Genomic DNA, 17291 nt, shown 5'->3' with positions numbered 1-17291 from the left:
CTACTGGGACCATTTGCAGTTGATAGAAAGCCCTGTGGTTATTTTATAGCATGACATGAAAACTGAGTCACGAGGACTTTTACCAGAAGATGGGATTTGGGGACATCTTCAAGTGCATTTTTTTCAGATACTTCCATGAAGAGCTGTGTTAGAAGTTCTAGGACTGAAAGAATCCCAGACTTACTTGCTGTTACTTAATCCTTGTTAAGAAAATTGAATCCTTCTAAAAAGCACAAAATTATTTATATAAGAAAAATGCTATATATAATGATAAATGCTCTTTATCATTTTCTCCATAAATGTGATGTATATGTTAGGGTATTTTTTTTTTCACTATCTTAACTGGGCCTTTTTTTTAGCTTTATTTTTTGCTCTCTCCAAAAGTCTTAAGCCACTCAAGAGTCAACAGATAGTTAATGCTTAATTAATAAAATTATGTGTGAGCATCATCATACTCTAAGGCAGATTCACAAGGTCATTTAAGTGGGTAAACTCTTAAAATTCTATTTTCTTGTTAATGCCATGTCTTCATTTGGATCCAAGTACTTAAAAGCAACAGCAAAACAAAACCAGTCCTAGAAACTAATACCCAAGCACAAAACACCTTTTCCAAGTGTCACATGTCTTGTTCAGCAGAGCTTCCAGCCTGTTGGAATTTTTTCACTGATCGTTGTTTGACATCAAATATCCTTGATACAACTCCACGAATCAAAGAATTTTCACCTTAATAGATAAAGGCTGCATAACCTGGTTGGTAAAGATAATATTTGATGCAGAAATCAAAGCCATTGTCCTTTTACAGAATACCTAATTTTTTACATATAGATAGATACATACCTCAAGCGCACTATCTAATTCTAATCTGGCACTTCTTGAGATGTGACTAAGATATTTTCTTGGGTAAATAAATAAAATCTGAGTTAATCATCAGTGTAGGAAGGTATTTTTAAAGTAGAAGCATGCAGAACACCTGTATCATGCAAGGCTTACAGACAGTGCAAATACCATTGTCACATTCATGTAGTCACATAAGATTATTAAACTCAGGGGTGTTATTCTCATGTAACACCTACATAGTTCATCAGCTTCAGAGAAGCTGCACAAATGGGAGTAGAAATTGACCTTTACAGTGTATGTACTGAGTCACAACTTCATCTCCAAAGCTGCTGTAACCATAGTGCACTTCGCCTTTACATCCATTTTATCTTCCTGCAATTCTCATTGCTAAATATAAACCTGTTCTGGAAAGTTAAAGTGGACATGTGACAGTGGGCACTTTGGATAAGCCCCAGCACTCAGACACTCTGCCCTATTAATGGTTCCATTGTAGTCCTGCCTAATGCTCCCCAGCGCCAGTGTTTGCTTTCTCCTAGATTACCTGGACTCAAGACAATCAATAAAAGCAGCAGAAGAAAGCTCTCCGTTCACTTTCTGCTACAGTTTTGTTTTTTTCTTTGTGAATCTTTTAACAAAAAGGGAGCAAATGTCTCTGTTCATTTAGCTGGAAATTCTCAAGCATCAGATAGATTTTAAATGCTCTTTGGCATGGCAGGAATGTCAGGGGCACTCAGCTCACATAGGCAAAGAGGCTGCCTTTAAAATTTTTGATGTCAGCTGGCAGATGCAGAGACAGGTCAACAAAATGTTACTAGGACAATGTTAATTAGCACAAACCTTTATCCTGTGACCGTGCTATTTAAATCTGCAGAGGGAGAGGAATCTGGAGGAATGAAAACAATGCCTGAGCACCATTTCCTAAGACTGTCAACAATAATTGCAATGTAAGACCTTCTGCTCCTCTTTCCCTATAATAGAGCAAACCTGCATAGCTCTGGAATTTGCAGGATGCTGTCTCCATTAGTGCTGGCACCTTCAAAATTATCTTGTTATAAAAATACTACTTTCCAGCAAAATGATAATAGGTATTTCTTTAAAGGGGGTAGCTAGAGCAGTACTAATGATTTCTGTATCAACTTGGTTTTGACAGTATTATTTAGAAAAGAGTCTTGAAAAATGTCCTCACCATTGCACTGTAAAAGCAGAGACAGATTAGGCTTTGAAACTTCAGTGTTCAAAATTTTGTGAACTAAATTAAGACCGAGGGGGTGGTGGATGGCTGCCTACTACTGCATACATTAAACCATGGTTTCTGTGTGTGGTAGTGCTTACTTGCTTCTAAGGATTTCAGCATTTGCTGTGTACAAATATTTATAGTAGGCAAACCCAAAATTTCTTTTTACATTTCCTTTTACAAATGGTGCCTGATGCTTCCCATCTTTAACTCAAATCAGTTTCCACACCACAGAAGGATGCACAAGGCTGGAGGCTATTTGAGGGAATGTCTGCGTGTATATTTGTTAAATTTCAGTGCTCAAGACTTTAATTTACTGCATCTGTCTTAAAATTCATCAGAGGGGGCAGACCAGCCTGCTAGTAAGGACACTCTTAGAAGTGAAAGGCGTGGGTAAGAGTTCCCACAGCACACTTGGCAAGTGAGCAAGAGTAAAAAGTAAGCAGCAGCATCCTTGGGTTCATGAATGGGAAGGTTCAGATTGAGAGAAGAAAGTGAGAAATACCATTGTGAGAATTCTGGTGGTTACACAGTGACAGTGCTTGACATAAGGCTGAAGTGCCCCTGTACCTCATGTTGCCTTACCCTGGCTGGCCCAAAGCTTATTGTGTTGATTTGTGGGGGTTTTTTCCTTCCTTTTCACTGAAATTTCTCAGGTTTTATGCTATTTCTTTTCTCACTGCTTTGGAGGAATCTGTATTTTCAACTCAGTTACATGAACTACCTCACCTGCAGTCACCAGAGAAGGAAGTTGTGGGTTTTGGTTCCATGAAATATGGTTGTGGAAGGAAAGAGGAGACCTGAAAAAAGTCAAAAAGCAGTAGTATTACACAGGTTTATGGTAAGAAGTTGGGCAACTAACATTACCAGAAGAAGGGAAGTGAAACTTTACAAAGGTACCCCAATTGTGTAAAGTATGGAAGAAGCGAAGTGACTCCAACGTTGTGTTCCTAGGCATACCACAAAAATATCCAGACATGACTGAATGTGTAATTTGGTTTAAACCAATTTAGCTTATTAGTGCTGATAGTTTCACAGTGGTTTAAAAATGCAAAGACTTTGCATATTGATGTAAAAACCAAAATTCTCTCTACTTGATTTAAAATAAAATGAACATCAGCAAAACCAAGTGTTAGTTCATTAGAAAATGTTCATTATGACAGAGAGAAATTATGGAGGGTAAAAAAATCCAAAAGGATGTAGCCTTAAAACCTGTTTGAACAATTATTTGAGTCTGTTCTTGTTCTCCCCCATATTAACCTGAGTAGATGAAAACCAGACGTGAGTTCATGTTTTACTGAAATACTCATTTCTGTGAGTGAGACGCAGGAGAGAGACCTAAAAAATCTTTCCCATGGTGTGCATTAAAGGACAAGTGAGATGATTTAAAGATTCTGGGCTAATTAATTCAGATGTACTTATTTATGTTGTTACTATTTGATTTTTCAAAACCTGTAATCAAGCTACAAATGTGAGACAGTGGCACAATGAAACATAATGGTGTCAAATTTAATACCGATGGGCATGATTTTCCCTACTTGGGAATCATCTGTCATTTAAAAGGTTTGGAAGCCAGCACCAATAATCTAGGAATTATTTTCATACTCATTAGTAAAGGAAATAAAGCTGATTTTTCTAATATGAAACAGCAGGTAACTTTTCCCTCATGGCTTTTATTTATTTTACTTTTTTTTACTCTTAGTCCTTATCGGGTTTACTTGTCCTATTCTTAATCTTATCAGCCGCATTTCCACTGCCTAGACTGTCAAAGGAACACCAAGTGCTGCAGATAAAATGCAAGAGGTGTAAAAAGCTCCTGCTCAGAAGCTAAATCAGAATCACATGTCAGCACAGTTCAGGCTCAGGCTCCGGCAGGATGGTAGGATCATTGTTTTTAATGCCATTTACTAATTAAAAATGAGTCCCAGATTACGGAAAGTCTGGAATGAAGCGGCTTACTAAAGTGGTGGTTTAGCTCCTTGAACTGGCTACACCAGAGCCTGTCATTAAACTGTAATTTGTTTGAATATTGCTTAGCAATTTCCAAATGCTCTTCTGACAAAAGGCAGCGCGGTTTATGTTTCACACAATTATCCCCTCGTGTTTCGGCCGGAGCTCCTTTCCCCCCCGATGGACACGCGTGGCAGACTGCGGCAGGTGTATTTTATTCGGCAGATGTACTGTAAACGCATTACAGCAGATCAGCTGGATTTCTTCCTTTAATGTACACTGTGAGATCCAGCTTGCAAGCCAGCTCTTTCTTACCGGCCCGTGTAATCTTCCCGAGTCCGGCTTTGCCTCTTCCTCTCGCAGCTATTTCTGTAACGGGATCGGGCGAGCAAGAGCGCCGCTATGAATTTTAATGCTTCCACTGGGGAATCCCTGCCGCCTCCTCCTTTTGGATGAGATCCTCGAGGAAAGACCCAGAACAGAGCGAAGCGAGGAGGAGGAGGAGGAGGAGGAGGCGGAGGAGGAGGAGGAGAGGGACGGCGTAGCCGCGGTACTGGGGGCAGCGGGGAGGGGGAGCTGCAGGGTGTAGTTAGGGGCCGTGGCGAGGCCGGCACCGAGGCGGGCACTGGGGCGAGTGGGAGCCATGGGGAAGGAAGGATGGCTCGGGGCGTGTGGCGCTGCCTGACCGCGGCACGTCACCAGCGGCAGCAGCCGGAACCCCGCGGTCCCGCCGCCGCCCCCCCCCACATGAACCCGCCGGCATCCCCCGGGGCCGGCCGCGACCTGGACAGTGCCGAGGGCATCTCGCCGGGTCCGGGCGAGAGACTGAGCCCGCGGACCGGGAGCTAAAACCGCCTCGCCATCCGCACGCCGCGGTCCGACAGGAGGAGCCCGGGGAGCCGCGCCAGACGCCGGCACCGCCGCCGCTCCCGCCGGCAGCCCATGGATAAGGCGGGCTCGCTGCACAGCTCGGTGCCCGGGCCGCCGCCCCGGCTCTACCTGCCGCGCAACTTCAGCTGCAGCGCCTGCCTCTATGGCAGCCTGGCCGCGCAGTGCAGGGCGGGCTGCAGCCCCGACGGCGACGCCGCCCCCACGCCCGTGGTGCGGGAAGCGGCGAGCGAGAAGCCGCCGCCGAGCCGCGGCCGGGAGCCCACGCCGCCCCCCGTGCCCCCCAGCCCCACGCAGCGCCGCCGCGCCAAGTCGCTGCCCACGCCCGGCGACCGCAGCCTGCGCCCCGCGCTGCAGCAGAGCCCGTCGCGCCGCAAGACCGTGCGGTTCGCCGACTCGCTGGGGCTGGAGCTCACCTCCGTGCACCTCTTCTGCGAGGCCGACCTGCCGCGGGTGCCGCTGCCCGCGCCGCCGACGCCGCGCCCCGCCGACCTCCTCAAGACCAGGAAGCCGCCGGCGCTGGGCGACCTGGAGCCGGTGCTGTTCGGCCCGCCGCCGCCGCTGCTGGAGCCGCTGTTCCCGCCGCAGCCCGGCGCCAGCCCCGGCTTCACGGAGCGGGTGCGGCAGCACAAGGTGAGGCTGGAGTGGGTGCGGGCAGAGCCGGCGGGGCTGCGCGGAGCCGTGCGCGTCCTCAACCTCGCCTACGAGAAGGTCGTGTCGGTCCGCTACACGCTCAATGGCTGGGCCAGCTGCGCCGAGGCTGCCGCCACGTACCAGCCGCCCGGGCCGGCCGACGGCATCACCGACCGCTTCGCCTTCCTGCTGCCCCTGGGCGCCGCCGCCGCCGAGACCACGCTGGAGTTCGCCGTCCGCTACCGCGTCGCAGGCTCCGAGTACTGGGACAACAATGAGGGCAAGAACTACCGGCTGCGGGGCCGGCAGCGCTTCCCGCCCGCCGCAGGGCCCCCGCAGGACCCCGACAGCTCTGCCTGGATCCACTTCATCTGAAACGGGGCAGCGCGGAGCCCGCGCAGGGTCGGGCGGGCCCCTCCCCGCGAGCCGCCCGGAGGAGTTTTCCCGAGTTTTGTTTACAGAGGGGTAGTTTGTGTTTTCTGTGTCACTAGCGGGGCCGGGGGGGACCCCGGCTCGCATCCCGGGCGCTCACGGGGTGTGGGCAGGGAGGCCTGGCCTGGGTTTCCCCTCAGTGTCCCGATCACTGTGGTTCCACCAAAGCAGCGGCTGCCGGCCGGGCTCCGGGGTCAGGGGCCGGGAATGTGCGGGATCTGCCGGTCAGGAGCGGGACCCGCAGGTGAGAGCACATCCTCCCAGCCCCGGAGGTCAGGCTGAGCTGCTGCCACCTCAGCAGGTTACACGGAGGGCGCTGCCACAGGGCACCACTCCGTCCTGTTTGCCTAATCCTGCTCAAGCAAAGCCCGGCGAGGGCTGGATCCCCTCAGCGCCTCTCTGACCCACTCGTGTTAATTATCCCGCGGGGTCAAGGGCCTGATAGAGCAGGCTAAGGGCCCTTCACCCTTTCATTAGTTTTGAACCCAAAAAGACAAAAGTACGGATGCCCCAAGGCATAGCTGTGTTTCATTATGCAGTGAAAGTGTTCTACTTAAAGCAAAGATTTTTTTTTTATTATTTTTTTTTTTAACTTTTGAACCCTGTTTCATGTAATCATAGTAAGAAAGAAACAAAAACAGCATCACATCCCATTTGAAACACAACTCGCTGACAGATTTTTAAAGTAAAGTGTTTTGATTTAGAATTCATGTGGTACAGTGATGGAAAAGTTTGTCAGGGTCTGGTGTTTGTTTCAGTAGGATGGGTCCCACAAAGCTGCTTGTGTTCAGGTCAGCAGGAAAGCTGTGGAACTGCACCAAAGAAACGAGAGGCAAGAGTTGAATCTGTAATTCCAGTCTGCATCATGAGCAACACCTTCATTTTTATTCCAGTTAACAGTTTAATTAAACAGTATCAGTGTAGGAACCTGCTTTCTGAATTTCCTGCTCCAAATTCTTCATAATAATTTCGGTAAGTGATGGATTTCACAAAACTGGTGAATTTTAATTAGACAAATGTAAGAAAGTTCTACCTTGCCAGGTAAAAGTATATCGATCAAAATTACACAGCATACTGACTTCTGCCTTCAAAGGTATGTTTTAAATTATATTAGCAGTAAACCAAGCATTTTCCTTTTTAAACATGTTTTTTCAGGAGTTCAGCTGAATACAGGTTGTGCTGGTGCCAAATCTGGGTGCTAATTTTCCAGGACTGAGGCATGTATGTCTTTGCTGGAGAGGGGCCTCTGTGACTATGACTTCTGAGCGTGGTAAAACCATGTCAGTGTGATTTTCTGGTTGTGAAGAGCTGTAAGAACAGGCCTTTACGTTTTGGATTTTCTGTAGGTTGTTTCAGGATGAAATGCAATTTTTTTTAACTGCATTTTTGTGTTTCTTGAAAGGGTTAAGTATCCCGAGCAGCTTGAGTTATGTCTGGAGTAATGAGTTCTCACAGAACCTTTTGACTCTGGTGAGGATTGGGAGCAGTTTTGTCTCCTGAGGGTCTGATTCAGTCAGAATAATTAAACTTATAAATTCTGGGGAAAAAAGAGGTCTGGAAACTCAATGGGAAAAGAGTATTTAATTTCATTTCTGTAGATTACTGGTTCTGATTTAATGGAAGTAATAGCAAGACTGCTTTCGGCAGTAAAGCAGTTTGGTTTTAATTTCTAAAGAAAAGTTGGTTTAATTTCTAAAGAACAGTGTTCTAATCCCTGTGCTTTTAATGAAACCAAACTTACAGAAATACACTATCAGCATCTACTGAGTATTTCACATTTTAGTGTATTAAGGTCCCCACCTTATAATACAGTCATCCTGTGAGTTACTAGAACACATTTATAAAGCTAGAATTGCACAACTAGGGTCTTAAAATGTTTGTGATTAAAATATATTAAGTGGTGTATTTGTTAAAGCAAGCCCAAGTGTCTTTTAGTTGAACTTTACATGTTATAAGAGCCTTAATACTGGAGAAAAGGAAAAGGACTTTTCTCCATTTGAAAGCACTTTGAAATCTGATAGAAATATAGCAAACCTTCATTTATTTATGTGTTGTAGCTTTCCAAAGCTTGGCCTTTTTAACTGAGAGAGTGAACCAAGAGCAGTTATGTGGACTAATGAAAATGCTTGGAGAAAAAAGTAGTTTCTATGCATTTTAGATCAACTGATGCTGCAACTTTGCTTAGGAAGTTTTAACAGGATTTCCTGTTTATTGTTTCAATGGCTTTAAAAAACACAGGCAATGCTAAAAACAATTTTTTGAGCAATTCTAGAAACTCAAAAATATTTTCCAGTGATTGGCAGTTTTCATTGTTGCTTGATTTACACTGTTTTCATTGTTGTTTGATTTATGCAACATATGTAGGTCTCTAAAAATTCTCTGGAAGTCTCTAAAAAAGTTTTAAAATCTCCTTCTAGCACCCATGGCTTAAACACTCGCAATTTGAATTACCTAAGTGGATATACCTGCATCAAGTGCACACAGAGGTTGTTGTATTTCACTTTATTGGTGATCATGATTTAGGTGAACTTACTGTTGTTCTTGGTTGGAATTTTAGAGGCAGAATTGGGCTATGGCTTTATAATACTGTTCAGATATTATTGTTCTTTTATTTATGGCCAGCTTTGCCAAACACAAATCTGAATATTCAACCTTCTGAAGTCATAGCATACCAGGAGAGTGTTTTGCAAAGCAGTCTCCTGAGCTTTCAAGCAGTTAATCCTGACCTCAGCCTAAATTTTGTGAGTAACTTTATGGACTTGATCAGAGATTATTGATGAGACATGTGCCAGTGCAGTGAAAGACATGGTCTTGTAGAAGATTTAGAGACAGCTCCATTGTAATGCTGGAAAAGGAAGGCTGCACACAGCCAGCTTTGACCAGAGAATGCTGTTGAAGTCTGTGGGAGGAGACTGAGCTGTTTTCATAGAAATTATCAGTAGTGTATGCCAAAGCTGCACAACTTCATTTACACATTTGCACTTCTGTCACCTGAATTTATTTCCAAGAAAAGTTTATTCACATTTCCAAATGTGTTCTGTTTGGTGGCTGGGAGAATTTTTCCACTGGCAGCATTCGTGTAATTTTCAGTCCATTAGATTTCAATCTGAGCCCATCTATGCCATCTAATAGTTGCTAGAAGCATTGTGGTAAGTGGAGATGAAATAGAAATGTCAAACAATATTTATATAATGCATAAACAATGACTTTGAGGAGAAAAACCTGCATTGAAGGGGGTCATTTTCAAGTTGGCAGGATACTAATTATCGGGAGCTTGAGCAAAACATAATTTTAAATTGTATTTCTAAAAAATATTGTTCAAGAAAAAACTTTCACAAGCAAATTTAAATATTCAAAAAATTTCAAGCCAATCTATTTCTGGAAAAAATGCTTTTATATGTATGAATGGGATCCATGCCACCTCCCTTTCCAAGTGATACCAGAATGGTTTAGGCAAGGCAATAATCCTTAGGTCATGTACTTCACTTGTAAGTGAATTATTCATTGCTTATGTCTCTGCAGGTGTAAAAATGTGTCTGTCATTTATGGTGCAAAGTTGTAGCTTTATTAAATGTGCCATGTTATTTTATGTGCACTATAATGCTCATGTATACAGCGAGTTGAGTCGTACTGTAATTCTGATAGACATGGATGTTTGCTGCTTCACACTGGAACTGGTAGGGTTTTTGCATGTGATTCTATGTCTTCTGTGGCAATATTTTGGAGATTTACCCTAATTATTAGAAATCCTAAAACAAATGAGAACTATTAAGTAATCATAAATGGAATTTCAGCTAGAAAAACGTATTATTTATTAGCATAAAATCAGTAACTGAAGGTGGTGTGCTTATTTTCACTAAATGTACAGAATTTCAGGTAAATTAATTTTTTTCTCCTTTTACCATTTGCAAGTAACTTTTTGATGTGAATGTGTATGCCTCAGTATCTCAGTAAACAACAGAGTAAGTGCACACTCAGTTGTTTCAGCAGATGTGAGGGGCAAATATATCACTTGAATGAACAAATGTCTGTTCATGCATGAGCATCATCCCTTTACAGATACATGAAATGTTTTTCCATAATGCCAACAGGCAAGCAGCTGCTAATTTTAATGTAAAGTTACCTGCAGAAATACTCAGAATTTGATTTTTTGAACATATATTAAAATTTTTATGTGCCTTTCAGCATTTCCTAGAAATAAAGCTCACGTGTTCCTTAGCTCTCCCACCACAAGTCCAATAATGAACTTGTCATTAAAATGAAATTTTTACAAAAATATAATAATCTTAATTCCTGACACATTTTTAGCTGTGCCAGAAATACTGTATCTATAGCAGCCAGAATGATTTGATAATATTTTCCAATATTACAGTGAAAGAAATGTCAGTCAGAAATATGTCTTCCTGGTACACCTCTATGTAGTTAAGCAAAAAAGAAACCAATTATGGCTATAGTTAATATAACAGAATATATTTGTTGTACATATTCACCTCTTGCACAAATATTCTAAATATATATTCTATCTGAAGCCAGAAGTTCTAGTTTTCTATGAAATCTGTTCGTGGAGACCTGGCTTTTTCAACTTTTATTGTTACTTATCTGATGCTGCATAATACATATTGTTAAATTTTTTGATGGATTTAATCTGTTTGCAAGGTTTATGTCATGAAACAAAAGTGCTCAGTGCAAAGAATATCTGAAGTAAATTACTTTGACCTTCCAGCTATTCTGCATGGCTTTTTGTCAAATCCTCAGTAATTCTGTTTCCTGCAGATACTCCACGTGCACATGCTTGGAGTAAATGGAAGAATTACTTGATGGAATGGAAATATTTTTGAGCACTGAAATTAAGGATTTTCCAACAAAAATAGTTCAAGGCAAGAAGTAAATATAGTCAATATTGCTGTAAAACAAAGCCCACTGGCCTTATGTAGAGCTGATCAGTATTTTGTTTAAAATGGAAGACAGTGGTGTATTTCAAAATTAAACATGTTCAGGGAAACACACCCGTTTCAGTGAAGTTTTCTCAGGTTCAGCTGATAGGAGAGAATTGCCCTAAAATAAGGAGGAGATAAGATTTATTTCCTTACAACTGCTTGGGCTTGAATGTAGGTCTTCCATGAGCAAAGTGGATACTGAGCTATAAAACCATTGGCTATTGTTTGGGGGTTTTCTTTATCCAACTTACAAATACTATTTTAAAATACCCTCACAGAAAGGATTTTTGACCCTGGGTTTCCCTATCTCATGTGAATATCCTCTTCATTAATCACTCTGGCTTTTGCTTGAGGCCTCTTTTGTTGAGGAAAGATTTGATTTTATTTTTATGCTATATATGAATATTATTTTACATTAGATTTTTGGAGGGAAAGGCAGGGAATTTTTTTCCTTGCAATTTTCATTTTTTAGATATTAAACAATAGCATGAAGTATAAAAACTGCTTGAAATTACATATGCACTAGTGATTCCAAAGAATATAGCTAAGAATAATGTCAAGTGTGAGATGTGCTTTTAAAAAAACATACTTGCTTTGATCTAGAAAGGCAGGGAGAAAGTCCTAGTCTCCAGTGCAAGCTGTTAATACCAGGGATTTCTTTCTATGCAATTCTATGGTGCACCTGTTTTTATAGGGATTAACTTGATTGGTGTAGCTCATGTATCAGTGTGTTACGTATAGAATATTCTGTTTAAAGGGTCATTAAGAAAACTGTGTGTCTTAAATGGTGTTACAAATTTAGGCTCTTTTTTGTCCAACCTGACTTCACTAAATCATAAGAAACTCCTCTGAATAACAATAACAAGACAATATTTCATAGCATTGCATAATCAAGTCTCACACGTTACACTTACCACTTTCTAGGACAAAAGTTGTTTTGCTGTCTTGAGTTTTAAACTTTTTGTATTTGTGTATCTTAAAACAAAAAGCCAAATTGTGCTACACTTCTAAACACAAAGAGCTAATAAGTGTGTTTTTAAAGCTGATCGAAGGTAGTCAAACTAAAATTGGCTGGCATTACTTGTGTGTCAAGTTTCGGAACTGTGGTGTAAAAAATATTTGTGTACCTCATGTGCCTCCTTCATGGAGTGGCACTCAGGGTGCAAAACCTGTCAAGGTCTGGACACAAACCCAGGTTGCAGTGCAGGAAAATTGCTGTGACAGAATTGCTGTTCTTGGAGAGGTTTGAACAAACCCAACTCCTCCCTTGTAGTGTTACACAAATAGAGGTTCTGTGTGTTGAAGAGGGTGTTCTTCAACATGCAGGTTTTTATTACTGTTTCTTTGATTTACTGTAACGTCATTCTGAAAAAAAATTGTTACTTAGCTCTGTACTTGACTAGGAAATGTAGTACTATTGGTTGTAGTGTCTTCTGCAATGTTTATATTTCACCAAATAATGTTTGTTTCTAATGTTTGTAAAAGTTAATATAATACCACCAAAAGTCAAAATCAACATTTTCTAATAATGCCTTGTAATTTACCTAGCCTTACAGTATTTCAGAAAATTTTCCACCAAAACTGCATCTAGTCACTGCTTGTCACAATTATGAAAAAGAGATATTTATAAACCTGTAGATTCTAGTTGCCATTAAAGATTGAGACAAATCATGAGCATGTGGTAACTATAGACTTTTTTTCTTAAACCAACAAACCATGATGTGTTTTGTGTTGAGGGTCTGAAGCAAAGATGTTCCAAAACCTCCATGGTGCATTTTGGGATGCACATGCAAATCTGAGACAAATACCTGATATTTGGGGCACATTTCCCAGCCAGCCTGTCCTGAGGGTGTCTCCATTGAGTGTTCTCTGTGGAAGCTGCAGGAGGAGTTCTGCTGGGGGATGGGACGTAAATGTATGTGGCTTGTGGTTTTTATTGTCTTGTTTCAATAGCACCATTTTAGCATCCTGTGCTTGAGGAAGGGCTGCAAAAACTGCAGAGCTGAGGCTGTCCCACTGTCAGCTAAATGATCCCAAACACTCTTCCAAATATTCTTTCTCTGTTCATTGCCTACTTCAAAATACTTGTTTATTGAATTGTTACAATGTGCTGCTATTCAATCATTTAGTGTACTCAACATCTTCTCTTGCAATGCCAAGAACAGTTTTCAGCTTTTCTGTAATACATTTTAAGCCTTTTTTATAATACAGATAAAAGCCATATAGCCACAAGGAGAAAAAATGTTCTGTGTTTTGTTCTCATGTAATTGGTGTAAATTATTTTTCTATCCTCATTCAGAAACATCTGCCTAGCTGTCTCATTAATAGTAATTTTTTTTTTTTTGCATGTGTTTCTTTGGAAGGGTGCAGTAATTAATATTAGCCCTCATCTCTCATCAAAATGATGTCTCTTTTTTTTTTTTTCAGAGGCAATGTTTCATGACTTAACATCCATCTAATCTTTCTGTTGAAGTAAAAATGAACTCTTAGCCCACATAAATTAAAGAATCCAGAACTGTTTTCTTAAGGTACCATTACATAAATATTAGACTGCATTAGTTGGAATCACAGAGTGTAATTTAGATCTCTTTTTGGTAAGGAATATGCTTTGAATTTAAAACTGTTGTTATACTTGAATGCACCTGAAGTAATGAGATTACTGTCCTGAGTGAAGATTATAATGAAGATTAATTTTACATTGTTCTTGGATTAATTTTTCTTTTTTTTTTTCCACTCTTCCATGGGACAGTATATGACTATGGCAATTCATCTGATGTTTAATCAGAATTACTTGTTGTAGATAGTCTTACTAATAGCAGGAGTTAAAATAAGTGAAGTATTCAGAGAGTTGTACTATTACTAATGATAATAATAATCATTGTGGATGAGGGTGATACACTGCAGGAAGAAAGGGCTGTACAATGGCGATATTACACCAGTTTTATCACTGGCTTTGTCTTACCAGTTGTGGCACAAGTGAGGGCTTCTCAGAACAGCCAGGAATTGCCAAGAACACTTAATTCTGTCATTTTCTCTTGATCCAGCCCCACACAGTAAAGAAGGGTGATGGCAGAGAGCCGCAGCTCTCTTGTGTCCTGAGAAATACAGACTCATCCTTCTGTCCTGTGGATTGACTTTCATGGTCAGAGAAAGGTACAAGTGCCATACCTGCATTTAAATGCTTCTCTAAGCAAAATGCATTCAACAGCATAAATAATTAAACACTATAAACAAATGACCAATAAAACAGCCTAATAGCAAAGGATGTAGGATACTTGTACTGCATTAAAATAGATCAGGTCTGAAGTGACTGAATTATGCTTTGTCAGGAGGAGAGAGATGTCAATACTGCGGGGCAAACTCTAAGCAATCCAGATACCACAGAGTCAATTCTCCTGCCAAGGACTCCTAGACTGTCTCAAGCAGTGTGGGGAGAGTGGAGAAAATTACATCAAGGACACTCCTAAGCTGCTCTCAAAATTTTTCTGTGCCATCTGCAGCCTATCTTGGTGGTAATTTGCAATGATTGGACGTTGCTCGAGAGTGTTTTAATATTGCCTTACAGGCATGAGGTCCTGTTCCCTGCAAGCAGCATTCCCAAGGGTGCCCTTTTCCTTCAGTCACATGCCAATGGGTACAATGAAACGAGGTGTAAGTTAATTTCTTTGTTACACGCGGTGCTGTGAGAAATGTTTGTGTGTTTCAAACATTTTCAATGGAGAAGGGTGTCTTCATCTTTTTCGCTGCTCTTGCAGCTGCCCTGGGCGAGTGCGTGTTCCCGGAGCGGCGCTGAGCGGCAGCTCTGGGAGCTGGAGCCCCGGCTGCGCTCCCCGCCCCGGCTTCAGGGCTCCAAGTGCCACCGTGTGGTGAATTTGAGCGATAATTCCTATTTTTAATTTCAGACATTTCAGTCAGAGTACCGTTTGCGATCTGAAGAATTTTTTCCACTGGTGACCTGTGTTTATTAGCTAATTCTGCGATATTCTTAGGTTTTGTTTCTTTTCTCCAGAATATTTAGTGCAGGCGGTGCAGTTCCCTTTGTCTCTTTGCTGTGTGACCTCCCCACATCACAGCAGAAAAGCCTCGTGTGCCCAGAGGTTGATTGATTGCTGCAGTTTAGTTTGTTCACTCGGCTGGGCTGAGGATGGATGTCGTGTCCTTTCTGTGTCAGTTTGGCAAATTAAAACTCAGTGATGGGAACCATTTCTACGGGGAGATTCCCAGCCTGCCAGTCTGAAGAAAAAGCAGAGGATCCTTAACCACAGGATATCATTTCACCAGTTCAGGCAAGCATTGGGTACTGAGATTTGCTGCACTTCTAATCAGAGCTGCTTCACAGATTGTCTCACTGCTAATTTAATGAGTGAATCTGACATTGCCCTTCTTTTATGCTCATCAAAACACTGCCAAGTGTTTTGATGTATTTTAGTTAATATTGATTTTTTTTTTGTCTCTCTCTCTCTAGTAAAAATTACATGATTTCTATTTATATGCATTACAAGCCCAAGATTCACAGAGAGATGCAGCACTCCATTGGCTGAAAATCAGACAAAATGTCAGGTCTTCAAGCTTTTGGGGACTGATGTTGATAAAAATCTTGGAAAATAAAATATGGATTGAAAATCTTAGTTCCCAGTTTAGCTTCTATTAGTCCGATAGATAACTGGGGAGATAAAGGGTTTGGTATTTGTGGAACAGTGAGGAAGTGTTGACACAAAGAAAGGTGATGATATAATTAACCCCCAGGAGATACAGAGATATAATTATTGTTTGTGGGATTATAACTTGCTGTAAACCTAATCTCTCTATTGAATATATAATGTATATAAATTATCCTGTAATTGTAATTGTCAAGTTCTTAAGCTCAGGATCAAGACTTAAGAGGTCACAGATAAAGTGATTTTTTTTTGGTAAGAAATCACCTCCTTTATTAATTTCTGTAGGAGCACGCACTGTCACACAAGTTTGACGTTTTCCCCAACAATTTATACAAAAGCATTTAAAAGTGTGTCATAGACCAAAGGTAATGCACATTCTCTCCATCTTTTTATGTTGATAAAGACATTCACTGTGGATTCATGTCAGCAAGTGCTGCATTCATGCTCTTGGAGTCTGGATTCAAGCAGTGCCTGGTGGTCTGCCTGAGGCTTCCTGCTGCTGCTGAACTTGAAGTCATGAGATGCTTGGAGCTCTGCTTGGGTAGAAAACATCAAACAAGGAAGAACACTTTTTTTTTTGCAGCATAATTCAGGTAATTGAGTGAATTATTAAAAGGTATAAAAATATTTGGTCCAATGGACATAATTTGTCCTACACTGCAGGACACCACAGCTCTCAGCATAAACCACATAAAAAAAAAAAGCACCAAAATACTATTGTTCCCATTTTAAGAGGAATAAGTCACTTTAAAGTTGTATAAAAATTTAAAGGAATTAGGGATAGAGATGCTCTTGATCCTCCTCTTTAAGCAAAAGAATATCACTTTTCCACCTGTACACCATGAAAGAGAGGTTGAATTCTGTTTCAGGTACTTTTCCCGGACTGTTGTCATTTATCCCCACTGTTGTGTGTAAACTGCTAATACAATTTAAATGGGCAAAGTTTGAGAAGAGACCAGGTTTGCCAGTTTTTATTGTTTCCCAGGTTCCCTAGGTCATTACAGAAATTACTGTATTGAAATTATTTTATTGATCAAAATAAAATCATACAAACACTTAAGGGAAAATGGTATAAAAATACGTTACAGTGCTCTAGGCTAACTTCAATAGGGAGATCAACGAGGGTCACGTATTACAGGGCAAAGAATGAAGGGCCTGTTACTCTCTAGCCAAGTAGGAAAAAAGATGGTCAAAGAAACAGTATCAAATAGAAACATTTTCCTGCATTCCTACCTCAGTTTGCCTGCACTTACTGTATTTGAAACAGACTTCCTCTTTCCCTTCCGAAGTGCACAGGGGGTAAGATTCAAACTGAGGCAGGGAGTTTTTAAGAGATCAGGACCAAGCTCCCAGCTCTCTGAGCCCTGAAGGTTGTCACAATAAATACTACATGGAACTGTGAATAATGGATAAGTACTGTGAGATTTTGAAACATTTACACGAGGTTTACAAGAGCCTTTTGTTTATCAATCACTGCCAAGTTAGAACTCCTGTGGAACAGTCAAATTCCCTCTTTCCTCTTGTTCATTTTGCAGTTTAACTCCTGTGGAGAAGATGAAACCATCTTAAAGACAGTGTATTCTCTCTTGTCAGGGCTTTGATGTGTGCCTTGTGCAGCAAGTTTGCTCCTAAGATTTAAACCCAAAAACCACCAAAGCAATTACTTTGACATCCTTTCAGGTCATAAAAGAAACCCTCTTTTTATGCATTAGAAAGGTTTCT

The 17291-nt window shown here is 41.3% G+C and overlaps 1 protein-coding gene across 1 annotated transcript; it reads left to right on the top strand.

Annotated features, from left to right (window-relative positions):
• Positions 1-3805: 3805 nt before the first annotated feature.
• Positions 3806-12585, top strand: PPP1R3E (protein phosphatase 1 regulatory subunit 3E). Its single transcript, XM_005528230.3, has one exon. The coding sequence runs from the start codon at positions 4964-4966 to the stop codon at positions 5915-5917; it is 954 nt and encodes a 317-aa protein (XP_005528287.2). The 5' UTR covers positions 3806-4963; the 3' UTR covers positions 5918-12585.
• The last annotated feature ends 4706 nt before the right edge of the window (positions 12586-17291 follow it).

The sequence above is a fragment of the Pseudopodoces humilis genome, chromosome 14 (genome assembly GCF_049639895.1).
Source record: "Pseudopodoces humilis isolate 2021_Gansu_Grassland_sample_001 chromosome 14, ASM4963989v1, whole genome shotgun sequence".
In the NCBI taxonomy this organism is placed as follows: domain Eukaryota; kingdom Metazoa; phylum Chordata; class Aves; order Passeriformes; family Paridae; genus Pseudopodoces; species Pseudopodoces humilis.
The sequence above is the reverse complement of the archived record's forward strand: the minus strand, read 5'-3'. Positions and strand labels throughout refer to the sequence as shown.

Bases quoted from the DNA above. Each gene is read 5' to 3' on its own strand.
- PPP1R3E (XM_005528230.3), top strand. From the start codon at position 4,964: ATGGATAAGGCGGGCTCGCTGCACAGCTCGGTGCCCGGGCCGCCGCCC.